At 38.6% G+C, this 19,183-nt stretch overlaps 1 protein-coding gene across 1 annotated transcript in view; it reads left to right on the forward strand.

The window, feature by feature from the left end:
* LOC124154467 (sortilin-related receptor-like) overlaps positions 1 to 19,183 on the forward strand; it is a 91,997-nt gene that overhangs the window by 6,840 nt on the left and 65,974 nt on the right. Inside the window, exons 6-12 of the mRNA XM_046528217.1 lie at positions 4,555 to 4,762; positions 5,585 to 5,770; positions 5,970 to 6,243; positions 14,825 to 15,017; positions 15,997 to 16,200; positions 16,281 to 16,455; positions 16,536 to 16,774. Coding sequence (XP_046384173.1) covers positions 4,555 to 4,762; positions 5,585 to 5,770; positions 5,970 to 6,243; positions 14,825 to 15,017; positions 15,997 to 16,200; positions 16,281 to 16,455; positions 16,536 to 16,774 — 1,479 coding nt within the window. The remainder of the gene's footprint in view (positions 1 to 4,554; positions 4,763 to 5,584; positions 5,771 to 5,969; positions 6,244 to 14,824; positions 15,018 to 15,996; positions 16,201 to 16,280; positions 16,456 to 16,535; positions 16,775 to 19,183) is intronic.

Genomic DNA, 19,183 nt, shown 5'->3' on the forward strand with positions numbered 1-19,183 from the left:
GGACAAGCATCTCAGTGTATGCGAAGAGAGGTTCGGAACTCTTTCCACACCCTGTTATGGAACGCTGCATTCACGGAAGCATACATTTAGAATTCCGGATCCAGATTCGATGCCTTCAGCGAATTTGGGTCCGAAGTATACGATGAAGGGCAATATCCGCGGATTGTTGGATCCGAGGTATATATGTCAGGTGTCTTTTTTCTTTTCCATGACCCAGAAACACACAGAAACCAATTTTTAATACTCTCTCAGCACAATCTTAAAATATTTACTCATAGATTGTGAGTGTACTTTGCAGTAAACTTAAATAAGTGCATTTCACAATTAACTCAAATAAAGGCATATTGTTTAATCATGGTACAAAATAACTAAGAGTTTGTTTCCGCAGAGAAATGCAAGTAATGAGAAATAATAAATAATAACTACACTCTGGTAATTATTCTCATGCTCTTTGCTCTCGGTCAGAATCCTTAGGGACGAGGTCGTGCCTCTGCAGCACTGCGGGTCACCATCAGACGCATTTTCTTTAGTTTCAGTTAGTATGTTGAAGCCATCTTCTTTATCTTAATTTTTCCCCCTTATTATTGAAAAGTATTCCCTGTTTTTAGACTCTGCAGCAGACGTATAACTACGATGACGTGTAGCTTTATTGTGGTCTCGTATAATGCAAGATTATTTTCGGTTCATTGAATGTGCAGTATTTTTAATGGCTAGAATAGGTTTCAAATAATTTTTTTAAATATTTATATAGATAAAAAAACTATCAGAAAAAGATACTTATTAAACTAGTGAGTCAACCGCCATTGACTCACTCAACAACATTTTCTAGCCCAAGTCGCTTTTAATTTGAAACGGACAGAGAACTTCAAGAAACTTAAGCTGCCAAGGACTCAGTTGCAGAAAAGCATGAGAAGTTTTCATTCTGCACTATTTTATGAAAACATGACAGATTTCACAGCTAGCATGTCATTACACCGGGTCCAACATCTTTAGGGAGACCAACTTGCTAGAGTTGAATTTGTTTTTTTAAAACAAATATCATTGAATATACACAAGGAGATTGTTACGCCTATTATGCCATCATTCAACAATGTAGAACCTTTAAAGGGTCTAGCCGGTTAAGATGGTGAAAAGTGCCCCCCGATGTTTTGAAAAATAAATATATATATACACTTGAAGTGCATCAAAAATTATGTTTCCCCAAAGTTTCAGGCCTTAACAATGGATAATAACCCAAAAAAATTGAAACACGATTTTTAGTTTTTTACTATATCTCCAGTTTTTATTTTTGTAAAATCGTAATTTTGATTTTAAAATGTAAATACAATTGCGTTCTACCACCCTGATTTTTTCAAAATTTTAACACCAAAAACTGAACTTTTACATAAGTTTGAAATTTTCCAAATTAAATTAAAAAATTTAGGAGACAATTGACACGCCGAAAAAAATTAATGTTGTTACCCCTACATCAAAGTATATTCCTAATTTTTTCAGATTTTTAAAATTGGTGAAACACTGTCAAAAACACGAAAAACTGCTTTGCGCCATTTGCATCTATGTATTCCAGGCGGATATTTGAATTGATTGTTGAGAGCACCGATTGTTGATCAGTTTGTAATATTATTGATTAAGGCTACAGATTAGCATAAACAATTCCTATCACATTTAGATTAGTCGTAATTATTGGTTATAACCATACTGCTAAGCTTTAAGTTCGTCTTCCAGCTTCGAGAAATACAATGACTGCCGTAAATGTTTTTCTTTCATCTTTCCTGACTTTAATTACCCTTGAAGTTATCGACAGAATTTGAGCCAATTTATTAGTAGTGCGAAAATATGACTGAATATTTGGGGACCAGTTATTAATGAAGCGATGACACTTCATCAATGTTATAGCCAGTATATGAGGCTTTCTCTGATGCTTAATTTCCTAATTAGTCAGTTTTAAACAATAGAGACGAGTCAGGTGCAGCACATAGGGAGAAAATTATTCGTATAAATTGCTTAAAGAGTGGCTGGTTTCTATGAATGCAATGATTTCTATTTTTTTTACTCCGCTACAATGAAAGTGTAAATGCGTGTACATTGTAAGAGTTAGTCCAATTCAGTGGAAATAAGTGGGGCAGTCGAAAGATCTCGTCCGTTGAAACCGGGTATCCGCTGAGAAGGAAATAGTACCAGAGTCACCATATTCGGTGGGAGCATGGGTGGCATTTGAGCTTGAAAAAAGTGCAATTAGTGTGTCCCAGTGGAACCAGGTAGCTGCCCTATACCTCACAAAGTTGAGTTATAGAGGATTCCATTGCTGAGTTGTGGAACGCAAAGATATAATATCTCCGATAGTAAACAACTGAAAGAGATTGTGATGTTAACGATGGTATAACGTAATGTTTATCGTAACAATTTATCTATAGAATATTTTCGATTAAATAATTTCTCTTTTCTATGAATGGTATCATATAATGGAGATAACGTTTAAATCATTTTAAAAATGTAACATAGAGAAATCATTTTGCGATAAAGCTTAGCTATCGTAACATATGAATTCAGTTTTAAATTGCAAACCCATTCTATTTCTTGGTTTTTTAAATATGGACAGTTTTTAACTTAATAGGTAGAGTATTACGTTAAAGCCAATATATCTGTTCTAACATAAGAGTCAATCATGACTACAAGGGGACAGAATATGAATAAAAATGAGTAAGGTGTGGCATTCACTTCAAGGAAATACCAGAAACAAAAAGTTGCTTGACACAGCTTAGTTTATGAAGGAATTTCTAAGAAAATTATTAAAGTTGCCTTGATTAATGATATTTGGTGCCGTAAATGCTGTACTAGTGTAGCTTAAGGCCGTTTTACTCGGGTAATATCATTGCGCAACCTTACATATGCACGAAGGCGCAGTCAAAATTGCGTCATGTAAAGAGATGAATTGCTAGAACGCACGAGAGAATACACTGTTGTAAGATGGAAAATAGCCCCTGCTCTAATTGCAGGCTCGGATTCTCGCATTTCAACAAATGCTTTCAATGCTAACCTTCGCAAAGATTTTCCCCGTGTGAAACGGCTTTTAGTCATATTTGAAAAGACGATGTACTAATTATCACCGCTTCTTTCAAATACGCACAGTAATTAAGAAATTGGCTCAAATGCTGTGGATAACTTCAAGGGTTTGAAAAGTCAGGAGAGATGAAAGAAAAACATTTACGGCAGTCATTGTATTTCTCGAAGCTGGAAGACGAACTTAAAGCTTAGCAGTATGGTTATAACCAATAATTACAACTAATCTAAATGTGATAGGAATTGTTTATGCTAATCTGTAGCCTTAATCAATAATATTACAAACTGATCAACAATCGGTGCTCTCAACAATCAATTCAAATATCCGCCTGGAATACATAGATGCAAATGGCGCAAAGCAGTTTTTCGTGTTTTTGACAGTGTTTCACCAATTTTAAAAATCTGAAAAAATTAGGAATATACTTTGATGTATGGGTAACAACATTAATTTTTTTCGGCGTGTCAATTGTCTCCTAAATTTTTTAATTTAATTTGGAAAATTTCAAACTTATGTAAAAGTTCAGTTTTTGGTGTTAAAATTTTGAAAAAATCAGGGTGGTAGAATTGTATTTACATTTTAAATCAAAATTACGATTTCACAAAACTAAAAAATGGAGATATAGTAAAAAAACTAAAAATCGTGTTTCAATTTTTTTTGGGTTATTATCCATTGTTAAGGCCTGAAACTTTGGGGAAACATAATTTTTGATGCACTTCAAGTGTATATATATATTTATTTTTCAAAACATCGGGGGGTACTTTTAACCATCTTAACCGGGCTAGACCCTAAAGCAGTAAATGGACCATAGATTTAAGCCGACTGTTCAAGCAAATTGCAGTGATGAACTCCTCTCAGGCTCCACCGACATTGGTGTTTTTTAATAACCAGCGGACAGTCTAGACTGGTGTGCCATTGGATTTTTGATAACATAGAAAATTTTTATCTTGGGAACGAAGCATTACGTGACCCTCGAGTTATTTTGAATTGTGCAAGATTTCTCGATCTATATTAACTCTATTGGTCTCTAAAAATTGGCAAGATAAATGTGTTCTTCGGATGAAGCAAGTTTCAGATTTTTGGGTTTCAAGTAAAGCATCAATTATAACTTATTGAAACTAAAATCGTCATGGTGCAAGCAGTATAGATAGTACTTTCCACTTTCGTAAAATATTTGCATCACAAACTACCACCGCTAAATAACTGATACATTTGGCATAAATGTATCGATAATGAAGCCGAAAGTTAGTTTTGAAAATGATTTTATAATTTCAAAATTGGTGGTATAATTTTCAGGTGGATTAATGTGCAAAGTATGTTTCAATCATGCTAGAATGGTTTTACAAAATGCATCTAGGTGTATTTAAATTTAAATAAATTCTATACTTAAAATGATAATTATTGGTAATACATAAAGTATCTGAGAATCGGGTAAAATATTCTCAGAAATTTGCATATGAGAAGTATGCTAATGCCTTTTTTTATTTGCTTTCTAGTGGTGTCACAGACAAGTCTTTTGCTGATTTCCACAAGGTTGAAGGTTTAAGGGGGATATATATTGCTTCCCGAATCTCAAACATATCTGTGCCGGGCGTAGGACCTGAGGACCTCACAACCGTCATCACATTTGACATGGGTGGCGAATGGAGGCCCCTCAAGGCCCCTAAAGTTGATAACGAAGGGCGGCCAATCAATTGTTCAATGGTGAGGGCTCTCTCTCTCTCAGAAACAGATTCCACGCCACCTCTATTTTATTCCTTGCTAATCACTTCTAGAGTGCCATTTATTACACTGGGTACTGTTTTGTTTTTAGTTGTATTGTACCTATCCCTGAGTGTATTGTACTGCAGATGGTAATAATTTGAGCCTTTGTCAAGGGCACTAATCAATCCAAGACTGTAAATCATTTGCATATTATTTTGAATCTATTATCAATATCTTTAAAAATTACTGAACAAAGTCACTGCTTCTTGATTTCTTATTAAATTTTTTAAATTCCAAACTGGGTGATGATGAACGTAAAGAACTGCCATAATTTGTGCCAGGCGCAGACTTAATCATTGAAATGTGCCCTATTTCACTGAGATTATAATTTTACATTTATGAATATATTATAGATGATTGCATAATATTTAGAATATCTCACAAGTTATTTGTCTGCACTAATTGGTATCAACCGTGTCATGAATTGTATTTTGCATGCCATTTGTTTACGCTTCTAATAAGCCAGAACAGAAGCAATTAGAGTTTTACCGCCATTGGTATGGCAGAGCTTCAAGCCATTGCTTTGCTTTGTTTAAATTCATATTTTTGTGGCTAGTATATAAAACCATAAAAATTTTGAGAAATTAAAATAACTCTAAGTACTGCCAACGCCAGCCTGAGATGTAGGCTACGATATGTATGTCACAACTAAAGACCCTGTGCAAATAATCATCCTATTGGTTGTAGGTTTAAATACCAGAATATAAAATAATAATGGTCAGACCAAAATACTTCTACCCTACTGACCCTCTTATGTTGCAGGCGGATGGGTGCTCGCTTCATCTGTTTCAGCACTTCAACCAGCTGTACCCAATGACTCGCTCGGTGCCCATCCTGTCGTCCAAATCAGCACCCGGCCTCATCATGGCTACGGGCATCATTGGCAAGTCACTCAAGGGCCGACCCGGTGTTTTCCTAAGCAGAGATGCAGGACTAACATGGCATCAGGTACCCTTTTACTCACTGCCTACATGCCGTATATGTGTGTAATATATCATACCTACAGCTGTATGATATTTTCCTGATGTATTTCATTTTCCTACGAAAGTTATCCTGACCTTCTCACATGCTCATTTTCCTCGTACCCATTTGCTCATGAGCAGAGTGAAACTGGAATTTATTCATGTGTGTGATTTTCACTTTCTAGATACTGAAAGGTCATCATTTCTTTAACTTTGGTGATCACGGAGGAGTCCTGGTGGCTGTCAGATACTCCAAGTTCCTTGGCAAGACTAGGGAACTGATGTACTCCACTGATGAGGGGGAGACATGGAATTCATATGAATTTTACAAGGATGACCTTTGCATCGATGGACTGATAACGGAGCCAGGAAAGAATACGACCACCTTCACAATGATTGGCTCAGTCAAAGCACATCACCAGTGGCACATTATCAAGGTGGACCTTCGCAATGCATTCAGTGAGTCATCATTTCCTTTAGTTGCTAATATAAATAATGTTTCGTGTTATGATATTCTAAGTCTTCTAATTCCTAATATCCATGCCTTCCTCAGTCCCTCATCTAATTCCCTTTCCGACGTTTCTTTCTGAACCCCATGTTTTCTTTTGCCTGTATCTCCATCACCTTCCCTCTGGCATCTACTGATTTATTTGCTTCGGGAACCTTTTTGTTCCATTCGTTGTTTGTGACTGCAGCGCTTCAACTGCTGTGTTCTAATATGGACTACTATTTTGTCATTAATATATACTATTTCCCTGGTCCTTAGAGTCCTTATTCTTTCATCTCTTGATTTGCCTGCTGCTTTTTACAGAGGTCCATTTCTGGGCACAATATTAAGTTTTCTTGATTTTGTCGTTGTTGGCTATATTTCACAGCTTTGAATATCTGGCATTTTATAATACTTAGGCCACCTCCTGGTTTGGAGCCTGCCTCTGATCGGACCTTTCTTGACCAGTCCTGTTCAAAATCGGTCACTATGTTTTGCTGAGGTAAAATCCGATGTCCATATTCATCTTCTTCCTCTCCAGTTTGTTATCGATTGCCTCCTTCACGAGTCAGTCTTCGTATATGTTTGCTTAGCACAATATTCTTACCTCGTCAAATTGAACTTTTTGGACGTGAAGGAGGCTTTTTTTTCTACTGAAAGTTTGAAATTTTTCTCCTTCGCCATGATTCTAGATTTTTTCAAAATCAATCATGCGTCCTGTGGCTTCGTGTTCTGCCATTTCCAAATTCATTGAGCACCCCAGTCAAATGGCCCGTTTGTGGTTTTCCAGTCCACTATTGACTGTGTGTCTTGTTTCCCCGAAGTATTTCATGCCACAAGTTTCGCTGGGGACTTCGTTCACTTCTTCAATTTGAAGCTATGTCCTGTCCTTGTCATTTACTGAGATGTATTATACTTGGATGTGGGGTTTGGAAATGGCCCTCACATCAAACTACCGAAGTATGTAGCCGATTCATCTGTCGTTCCTTTAATGTATGGGAGAAAAGCTTTCTTTTGGCTGATGATTTCTGTATCTTCGGATATGTTCATGTCGTCCTTGTTGGTAATATTTATGAAATTGTGGAATATAGCTCCGTTGTCGTAGCCGTTAAGGCATAGGATGGACCTATGCTTCATAGTTTCTGAAGATAGATTCTTTGGACCAATCAGCCGGATCTATTGTTCAATTAGTGAGGTCATAACCACGATGAGTTTAACAGAGACACCGGATTGAGAATCAGCAATACATATAACTCAGTCATAAACAACATTTCTCCAACTTCCTCCTCCAGTCCTTACTCCTCACCCCCTACGCTCACTTCTCCCGCTTGAAATAAAATGACAGCAATGCCAAAAGCCACCACCATTTCCTTGAAGAATTGGCCAGCAGTGGGCCACAAAACTTCGGGAAAAAATCTGATATACCATGTGGCATACACCCATATATCCATTGGCGCATTTAGGGGGGGTGGGGCGTTACCCCCCCAGATGCTTAAAAAAATAGACAAGATTTTTAATATGGTTATAATTACGTTCGTTCTGAACTGTTCGCTGTGTATTACGGACCCTCAGTCATTTAATTTAATATTTATAACTTCCATATCAAAATAAAGAAAATATTTTCTATAGTGTTTTTGCATTTTGTTTTTAATCTCAATTATGAGAATACCAGTCAGACTCATGGGCCCTGCCACCCCAGATAAAAATCCTGAATCCGCCCCTGCATACATAATTATTTAAACTGATATTCAGTTGTTTAAAATGCCAGATTTTACGTTCTTCTATTGTATCTTTATTTTGCTTGTCTTAAATGATGCAGTGGTGATGATTAATTAATAATATTACCTACCACCTACATCTCACATTTACGGAATAAAATTGTAAAAATGCATAGAAAACTCTGAGAAATGGGTGATTGGAATCATCAGTGTTGATAATCATACAAAAGAACATACTGAATGAGAATTTATTTTATTAATTGATGTATAATTTTCTTTAAATATCACACATGTTTCACAATTCTGTTTTGTATGATTATCAACACTGATGATTCCAATCACCCATTTCTCAGAGTTTTCTACGCATTTTTACAATTTTATTCCGTAAATGTGAGATGTAGGTGGTTAAAGTGCGTTTGGTGGGGCCATGGAGCAGGTAGTCCAAAGATGGGCGTGGTACACCCTCCGTAGGGTCCTTAATCCTCAAACCTTTCCTCGACGCGTTCGCCCTCGCTGGTCCGTGTCTTGGACCCTCCCAGCGGGGCGCCTCACTCCCGAAAAGTGACCGCTATGACTGCAATTTGGAAATCAATCAATCAATCCAATTATCAAAAAATGATTGTTTGCATAGCACTCCTGTCAATTGTGCGATCAAGTACGTCTTTGAACGGTGTTTCTGCGATGAAAAATAACGATTTTGTTAACTTTGCTAAACACGTGGCTGCGGACCACCGGAAAATGGCAACAGCGCTTTGGAATGGGCGAAGTAGCGGGCTGTTTGAATGAGTTACGAGCATGATTTGGCCATCTGGTACCGCTCATTTGCACGCCAAGGCTTCAGTTAATTTACATTCAGTTCCACATAGTCTCCGATTAGATAACCTGCGTCGAGATAAATATAGATATTTCATACCTTATGGTTCATCTACATCTAAATAATACCCCGCAAGCTGCCTAAAAGGCGTGTGGAAGGTGGTGTCAGGACACCAGCCGTCTACGTATAAAAAAATGAAGTACTATACAAAGTTGTGACTAGCATTTATTAAAGTCTTTTATGGTCCGGGGGAAAAACGAATTCCTATATCTATCCGTTCGGCAAAACATCTCTCTTAATTTATCGCTTCTATCGGGCCTGGAAATATAGCTTGGCTTTGATATTTTGTTCTCCGTGTCACCCTTAAAGACATCCATTCTCAAATTTTCAAGCAATCTAAGCTTAGTGCGCAGCGTACGAGTCTCCTGCGGCTCCCAGTCTAATTCGCTTAACATCTGCGAAACGCTGTCTGTACGCCCGTAGCAGTTTTTGACGAAATGCGCAGCCTTTCTTTGTATTTTATTCAGTTCGCGCATTAAGTCTTTCGGTACCGGATCCCATACACTCGCTGCATATTCAAGGTGCGGACGTACGATTGCGAAATAGCACATTTCTTTCACTTGCTCATCCGAAAATCTTCCCACAATACGCTTGACGAATCCTAATGTCTTCCGGGCCATGCCACAGATATTCCTTAAACGTGTCCCCCACGAGAGGTTCAAGGTTATGGTAACTCGCAGGTACTTCAATTCGCCTGTTGTCTTTAGGTTAATACCATGCATAGAAGAAACATGGTTATAGTTGGTCGAATGCCGCAAGAAATGTACCGACATGCATTTGTTCAGATTAAGTTAAAATCTAGAAATAATGCGTCAACTTGGCTTTTCGATTCACCAGATTTTAGAACATCGTTAATAAATAGCGCGAGCTGTTTTTCGCATGATCTACCTTTTCTGAATCCGTGCTGACAGTCATGGAGGAAGTTACGTCTGTCCAAGAAAGTCATGATATTGCTAACGACGATATGCTCAAGTATCTTGCCTATGATCGATGTTGTTGAAATTGGACGGTAGTTGCCTGGGCCATGTCTGTTTCCCTTTTTAAATATGGGTGTAACGCTTGCAATGTTCCAGTCTAGCGATAACTTTCCTTCTGATAGTGACTTCTTGATATTATCTCTTAGTAAGGAGTAATCTGTGGAGCTAACTCCTTAGTTATTGAGCGTTGTGGAGCGTAACATTCTTTAGCTTCAAGTTCCTTCAATTTATTACTTGACGTAATGGACTTTTTGTGCACGTTGTATAAATTCCTCTGCTTCATAAGTTCCCTTCTGACATCGTTGTTGAATTTATTATTTAATGAATGTATTTTTGGGTTTGAATTTCAGTGTACAGTTAAAAATATGAATAGTTTCTTTTGCTCTCCCGAAAGTTTCTATTTTTGAGATACTTGATTGTAGAACTTAGCCGTCGCTCTACAAAAGTTAGTAAGCAACAATACAAGTAATCTAATCATTTTGTGAGTTTTAACACTTATAGTCGTCATAGTCTCTATTTGATCGTGGAAAGGAAGATATTCTGAATGAGACTGGTCTACAGCCTATCTCACCTAATTTATTATATAATCCGATTTCCTGTAGTACGTTGGCGCTCGTAATATATGGCTAACTTCGTTGGAAAATACGCTGCTCTTTAATTTATCATATATTGTTATAGTATTCTACCGATTAAGGTAGATTTCCATGGAGTACTAAAAAGTGATTTGGGAGCCTCACTTTCCGTCGAGCGCTGCCTTCTTCAATTCACTGTGTGGCTTACTCCCGTTTAATCTATCTAAAAATCCTTTTCTTTTCCTTCCCTCCTCGTTTCCCTAGCATTCTAACCTCTAACACCATTTTCAACATCCCCTCCCTGCTAAGTATTCGCTCCATCCATACATTCTGACTCCTCCGTACCTCGTCTAAAAGCTGCCTCTCCTCGCCAACCATATCCAGCACTTCGTCGTTCCTTTTCCTCTCCGTCCATTTCATCTTCTCCATTCTTCTCCATATCCACATTGTATGTGAAGTTTGCAACAGTCACCCAAGACTATCGTAACGACTTTTAACGTACCTGGCATCTCCTCTTTGCACGCGTTCTCTGTTTTTTAAGCATATTTCACGACGATCCCAAACACTGGCAGCGTATTCTAAATGGAGTCTAATGAGGGAGAAGTAGCTAATTTCTCTCACAAAAATGAAAAAGACACGTGTAGATCTTTCTTGTGTGAAAATAAAATAAATGCGGGACAATTATTAAAATCGAAAAATCATACAAAGGAAACTCTTCTGGGGGCATCGAATGAATTCAAACGAAAAATATTGGGAAAATGCATAGACGTTAACCCTAAGGCTTTCTGATTATTCGTAAGAGAGGTACAGGTAAATAGCGCTGTAATAATAACGCTATAGCATATAATGGTTGAAAACCACCTGCCAAACACCCTAGAGGTGGTTAGGCTGCGTGAGTTTTAGACGGTGATTGCGAGGCCCTTTATATATTCTCCCCAGAGAAAGGAAAGAAATTTTTTTTAAGAATACGTTAACTATCGCACTGACAGGTATTCTTTGAATTTGTCACACATAAATGCTCACATCTACTACTCAGTCCCCTTTCAGCCGTTACAGCATAGTTCTTTGTAGATATGGACTCTAAAGCGCTAAGAAAATGCACCCCATTAATGACCATCCAAAATGTCGTGCAATTTGCATTATACAGGGAGGGTCGCAGGAATGAAGGCGATTCCGATCGTACTCTGATCTCTGTCGGAAATTCCGATCTGGACTCTCAGCCTAATGAAAGTCGGTCAGGACTAGCTTGGGTTTCGAGCAGGTAGCAAAAAAATAGCTTGTCTTAAGAATAACTCCAAAGCATTCATAATTTTTCCATGGGCATATGAGACAGCAATTCATACAATGAACTTAAACCGTCTTTGCCGATATTCTGAGCATTAATCGGTACAGTACAATAGTGTCAACACTGCAATTTTATTTCATTTCTCTGGAGAAAATACGTAAAGGGACCGCAGTCACCGTCTAAATTTCACACAACCTATCCACCTTTCGGGTGTTTTTCGACTTTTTGAAGTAGTTCGACTGCTTTAACCCTTCAATATTCGACTTAGGGAATAATTGACCCTTTATCTCGACGCAGGTTATCTAATCGGAGACTACGTGGAATTGAATGTAAATTAACTGAAGCCTTGGCGTGCAAATGAGCGGTACCAGATGGCCAAATCATGCTCGTAACTCATTCAAACAGCCCGCTACTTCGCCCATTCCAAAGCGCTGTTGCCATTTTCCGGTGGTCCGCAGCCACATGTTTAGCAAAGTTAACAAAATTGTTATTTTTCATCGCAGAAACACCGTTCAAAGACGCACTTGATCGCACAATTGACAGGAGTGCTATGCAAACAATCATTTTTTGATAATTGGATTGATTGATTGATTTCCAAATTGCAGTCATACCGGTCACGTTTCGGGAGTGAGGCGCCCCGCTGGGAGGGTCCAAGACACGGACCAGCGAGGGCGAACGCGTCGAGGAAAGGGTTGAGGATAAAGGACCCTACGGAGGGTGTACCACGCCCATCTTCGGACTACCTGTTCCATGGCCCCACCAAACGCACTTTAACCCAAATTGTTATTTACATTTTATTTTCTTTTGTTTTTTAGCTGTTTTCTGAGAAGTGTTTTCCAGCCTTTTATGGGAAGAGAATATTATATTGATGAAAATTCTTTATGTTGCCCGCGACTCCTTTTAGCAACGAATTCTATTTTTTACTCATAGAAAACTATTCTTATCAGTATAGACTCTAAAAGTACAAAAAATGGGCAGGTTCTCGTTTAGTATTTTTTCTCTTTTAGCGTTTAATATCTCCGCCCTGTGCTGACTGGGAAGTTAACTGTTGAGAAGCAGGGAGAGCAATTTTCTAGATTTGGACTACCAGTCACAGTTCACAGTGATGATGGACCTCCATTCATGTCATTGGAATTTAAGACCTTATGCAACAAAATGGTACAATGGTACAATGGTATGGACACGCTGAGAATTTAGTAAAATTAGACTAGCTTTCCGGGAAAATGTTGATATCAAAGTAGCCTTAAATAGAATATTTTTTGATTAAAGAAACTTAGTTCTTTCCACCACAAATGAGACACCAGAAAAATTGATGTTTAGCAGACCACTTAGGTCTATACTTGATCTCCTGAGACCCAATGTAGCCAGAACTCTTCCACTAAAACAGGATAACAAAGGAGTATTTTGGTGGTAAAAAGGGTAGCATTCTCTATCCAAATCAATCTGTGTTAGTGAGGGATTATCGTTCTGAAAACAAGTGGATCAAGGGTGTTGTTCTGGAACAATTGAGTAGAATTATGTTCTCTGTTATTGTCAAATCAGGGTTAATTTGGAACAGACACATTGATCTGCTGAATGCCCTTGACAGTAGTATTGTCATCAAGAGTCAGCTGCCCTCACGGCCACAAGAGTATATGTTAGCGAGGCATGCGTCCCTCATTGATTGTTCAGAGTCATTGCTCTTCTTATCGATTCGATCCACATCATATGAGTGCAACGTGACTTACCTGTTATTTTTTTATGTCGTGTTATCCAAGTGTGTTTTTCATGTGTCAGTTATTAGTGTGGAGATTCAGAAATTGTTCAAATTTTGAGGGGGAGATATAGTGTATAAAAATAACTAATAATCTCATTGCTATCATTCGTGCCACTTCTTCGGGCATCAAGACCCGGGATGTACAAGGTAGTCTGGGGAATCGCCTTGGTCAAAGTCAGTCAACGTTTTCCTCTTACACAACGCAGTTCTCTCTTATTTAATTTAACGATTCCCCAATGCTCCATACGTTACAGTAAGAATTTTATTCCTTCTTAAGCTGCAGAAAAGATCTGAATACCATATACGGCTTGGTGCTTTCCTGGCGAACGATGTGGATGAATTATTCGCAGTATTCCCACCGGGTTAGCTGTTCTATAGGAGCCGATGTTTCAACGACTAACTCTGCCTTCGTCCTCAGGGCGTGGAGTGCTGGGTATGGATTTTACTGCGTTTACATATCTTCTGGCCGTGCCTAGGGTCATTTCTGATTGGCCGCCGTCGATCTCGTCTTTTTTGTTTTCCCGTGACGTCTAAATGATCTTGAGCACTGATTTTCATGCTTCACTGATTGCTTATCCTGTGTCGCGGTTGAAGTTTTTCTATGAAAACCTTATCTCAGTAGCCTCCTTTGTCAGCCGGTCCCAGTATCCGCTAGATCTATAAACACATTTTGCGTCGTGAAAAACGATCCGATTGTCCCGGCTGAGGCTATGTTCCGCAACGACTGACTTTTGGGGATGTGCCAGTCTAACGCATGCCTTGTGTTCCTTGATCCGGGCCTCAATAGACTGGCCAGCATCTCCAACATACACCTCAAGAAGCACGCAGGGGATTTGGTATACTCCTGGGGTCTTCAGTCCAAGATTGTCCTTGACTCTGGTTAGATGGGTCTTTAGCTACCGCGGTGGCTAAGGTATTGTCTCAATTTGATGTTTACCCAGAATCTTCGATATTATTCCGGATATAGTAGATATGAATCGGAGGCAATCCCTCGTGATCGATTTCTCTTGGTCTCCTTTGGTCCTACTGAGAACAGCTAACCTGGAGAGAATTCTGCGAAAAAATCATCCACGTGTGAATACCAATTTTGAACAGGCAAAACTCCAGTTGTTCCAATGCATTGGAATTCAACTGCATGGTAGAAGAAAAATTGATAGCCAAGGCAATATTTGTCGATAGGCAGTGAGAGCTTGGAAGTGTCGGCTAATGAAGTGATGGTACTATTGTTGGACATCATGTTACCTGTCGTTTAGAGTTAAACCCTTTACCATTGATAAGGCATTTGCAGTCGGTGGCTGGTGATTGATTTTATATATGATGCAATATACAGAATTGTTTGGATTGATTACATGAGGAATGTTTTTGGCCTAGGTTACCCATGCACCAAGGATGACTACAAGTACTGGTCTCCGAGCAGTGAAAACGGGCCCAAGATGTCTTGCCTCCTCGGAAAGAAAGAAGTCTTCCCGCGGAGGATATCTCATTCCAACTGTTACAATGGCCGAGATTTTGACCGCCCTGTCAAAACTGAAAATTGTGAATGTGATGCCGAAGATTTCCAGTGGTAAGCTAAGGCTGTGGTATATTATCATCTGAATTCTCCGTTAAATATATAACCAGACGTGTGACTCACTCACATATATGAATTCCCGAACACTTCCAGAAGAGCTGGAGGGATGAAATTTTGGAAAGGTTGGGGACCAAAACTTGGGGACGTTTCGATTTTACTTTAATACTCCCTAACTTTGTGTGAGATATTGCGTATGGTTATTATTTTTTAAGAGAGCCAAAAAATGTGGCCACATCTTCTTGTAATTTTATAAAAGTTTTTTTTAACGAGTTTTGCACTGAAAAAGCCGTCCGAGCCACTTTCAAAAGATTTTCACGTGTTGTTATCAATATTGTCCACTTTGTGTGCGGGTAACATTTTTCTTTGTCGCCCTGGGTTACTGAGGTAAAAATTAAACAATCTTTAAATCTCAAAGGATTAAAATTTTCAGAATATCAACACAAATTTTTGTTGAAATATACCCGATAGAAATTCTTTTACCTTTGTCAGTACATGAGAGAGTATAAAATATTGTAAAAATTCAATGAACTGACCATTAAATACAATCAGTCATAATCTCAGGAATAAGTCCCTTGGAAGCTAAAGGATTTTTTGTCCTTCCTGGATATTTCCTTCATTTGCTGAGGATCTAGGATGATAGTTTTCCAGCGGTGGTCGTGTAAAATGTTACCACACAACACAAGGGCAAAGTCTTGAATAAGTTATCTAATGAATTTCAGCACAGCTCATAATTTTGTAGTCTGGGCTAGTAAGTGGTGTTTGGTAATATACTATGGTTCTGCTATACTAATCCAAATTAGCGTAGTATCTTTCCTTTAATTTCTGAGCATCATCTTTTTAATAGCATTTTTTCCAAAATTTTAGAGTTAAAATTTATTCAAATAACTTAGTATGGATTGATTTACAATTTTATGTAAGCCATTTCTGTATTTTTTATGACCCATTTCTATAAAGTATCAATTTTTGCTTTCAGTGACGTTGGATTTGAACGTGATCTTGAGTTTCACCAGTGCATTAGGATCAAGTCCCTGAGCTTTGATCCATACGCCGTTCCGGCCTCCTGCCGTCCAGGGCAGATGTACAACAGGACAAAGGGCTACGTCAAAATTCCTGGGGATAGCTGTGAAGGAGGTTATGAAACACGTTTCCTGCCAGATCTTCTTCCATGCCCATTCAAGTAATCGAAAATGCCTGAAAGGTGTAAACTTATGTTTAGCTTGGATTTTCATTTTGTAACCATTTCTTTGCATTTTTCAGGGAGAAAAAGGAATTCATTCTTGCTGCACAAAGTAAGAAAATTGTACGCATTGGACTCGAAGACAGCAAACTTCATGTCCTCCCTGTTGAAAAGCTTAAAGAGGTGACAAGCGTTGAATTTGACCTGAGAAACAATTGTGTATATTGGGCGGATATCAATTATCATGTTATTGGAGTACGTATTCATAGCATTTGAATATTTCAGGACATGTTGATGTTGTTTTTTTTGTTTTAACTTCGCATCTCAATTTTCAGAGGCAGTGCTTTTCAGATGGGAAGGAATTGCCTGAGAAATTAGCGACAAAAGATCTGGAATACGTTGAAGGCATGGCTCTAGACTGGGCGAGTAACCTGCTCTTCTTTGTGGATGCAATGAGATCCACGATTGAAGTGATCCGAACTGATACAAATAGTCCTCGCTGGATGCGCAGGACAATCCTCAATTCCACCGTCCTCAGGAAACCTCGAAGGATTGCAGTCCATCCCATGCAAGGGTAACTACAATCCTGTGCTCAGTCAAATGTGCTCTTTTGTTTCCTCTCTGTCTCCTCGACTGATTCAAATGGGTGAATGGTCTCATTGAAGTTTTGTTCGAGCTGGTGTTGCTTTGGTGTCGCTGTTAGATTTGTTACTCTTCTTGAGTTGGTATGACTAATTTGGTCAAATTAGCAGAGCATCTTTGTTAAATAATTATTATAAATTTTCACACATAATGTTTACAGCTCATAGTATCATTAACTACTACATAAACTGACCCTGTCGTTACGGAAGTAAAAGTGTAATGCAGTAGATGATCGATGATCCGGAAATCTAAATACCTTGCGTAGTGATCGTAACAACGGAAGGTTTGCCCGAGTTTTTCAAAATTTCTATTTTTTAGAAGTTGCATGGTCAAAAAAACGGCTATCACAGTGATTTAATTGCTGTCTCATAATCTGCATTCTTACCAATCACAGAAAAGCTTGTCTTTCACGGTATTCATGCAGGTATGATGTCCATTTCTCGAACTTTCCGGACTTAATTTGGAGAGGAATGGAAATGTGTTGAAATTTATAATGTGCACAACGCACGTCCAAATTACTCGAAATCTATTCGAGGTTGCCTGCAGTTTTATGAAAAACCTAGGAATCAGTGGCGGGTTGCCCATAAGGACTCTCGGACGCCGCCCCTCCCAAAGATTTGGAAAAGGAAAAAATTAAATATCTATTAATTTATAATTATACATTTAATTAATTAAACTGTTTTTTCAATCGCATTCATCGAAAGGGTAGGAAAAACACGTAAAAATAGCGCGAGAAGTTCGTATTTGTAGCCGTGGGGCGCTGGCCAGAACGTCTCAATCCATCCCCATGCAGTTATATGGAGAGTGGTAGTGGTGGGGGCTGCTGGTGCTATGACGCGTCTAAGCTTGTGCCTTATGGAAGTCTATGGACGCCGTCCGAGCATGCGCAGAGCGACGAGTGAGTTGACATCGCTGCGCCGCCCGGCGGGCGTATAATCTGGCGTCTACTTGGTGCTGCCACAGAAAAGGGACCTACGGAATCAGGTCACTGTTCTGCGTTTAGTTATACGATTTTAATTTTAAATTACTGGTAGGTATTGCTACAGAAAATAAATTATCCCATTATGCTTGCGTTTTCGGGTGTTAGAATCCCGGAGAACATAAAATCCAACCAGTTAAAGGCCGTATTGACGCTGGAAAACTATTGTCGAGTATTTGCCACAGTTCTATTATGATTACGAATTTCATGAACCTTGGGGAAACTAATATTATAATATTTAGGCCTTAAGAATGTATTCACATCTTCCCGATGATTAAAAATGCGGAACCTATTCTTCAGATAAATTTATCAAAAGACCTGCAATATTGGGAAAAATCAGGTAACATTCCCCACTGATTTATAATTTAAGAAATAGGTGCGTGCGTGATAGGGTGAAGGATTGAACGTGATTTAACCCGGTGAAGGATAAAACGTGACTTTGAATAGAGTCATTAAATGAATGTCAAGAAGTGCCGCGTACTATGCATCTTTTGTGTGTAGGTTCATCACTTTTCTAGCCGTCCTTGTTCTATTAGTTCATGTTCAACTAATTCCTCAGCTTTCTGACGGAAAATGTCCACTTGAGTCTGATTTAAGTGGCTTCGAAGAGTTCATATGAGTGCGGAGATCCTTACAGCTCCTATCTGTGGCTCAGAGTCGTCTTCTTTTACGATCTAGAATTTATTTTCTATTTTATCATGGCAATGATTTCGAAGAATGGTTATTCCAAGTGCGACCCGTTGGCGTTTCGTGTGTTCATCACATATGAATCTTAGACTCAAGAATATGGTCCGTGACGTCTTTTGTTTGCTTGAATGCCTTTGCTCACCTTAAATTCGTCCCTCAGCGGAATCAGCATTAGTGGACCACGACTTCTATCTCCCTTGAGTCGTCCTTATAGTAACGGCAAGGCTCTCGGAAAGAACGGAGTGAAATGAGTTCAGGTATCATTTTCGCGGAGTTAACTGTGCGTAATTGCCGATTAAGAAGTTTCTTAGTGCTGTGTGTACATTCAAGAAGACAATTTTAACTAATCAAAAGTGCTCGTTTTTGTTTAAGGGAAATATAGGGAAAAATTGTCCCAATTCTGTGTCCAGGCACCTTGTTCTTTTTGGTCGTATTTTTCGTCGGCCTATTTTGTGTCGTCCCTTGTTTATTATAGACCAATACCCTTGACATGTGTTCAGTCGGAAAGAAATTGTTGTCCGGCGCTGATTTCAAGGAACGTGTAATTGATCACTTTGCTGGACAAAAGGAAAGAAGGATGGACTTCTGCAATATAACTAAAGGAATGTGAGTATTTCAGATTTTGTTAAAAATGTGTGAGATATGTTTAATTATTGATTTTAAATCATATTGTAT

Source organism: Ischnura elegans, chromosome 2 (assembly GCF_921293095.1).
Source record: "Ischnura elegans chromosome 2, ioIscEleg1.1, whole genome shotgun sequence".
Classification (NCBI taxonomy): Eukaryota; Metazoa; Arthropoda; class Insecta; order Odonata; family Coenagrionidae; genus Ischnura; species Ischnura elegans.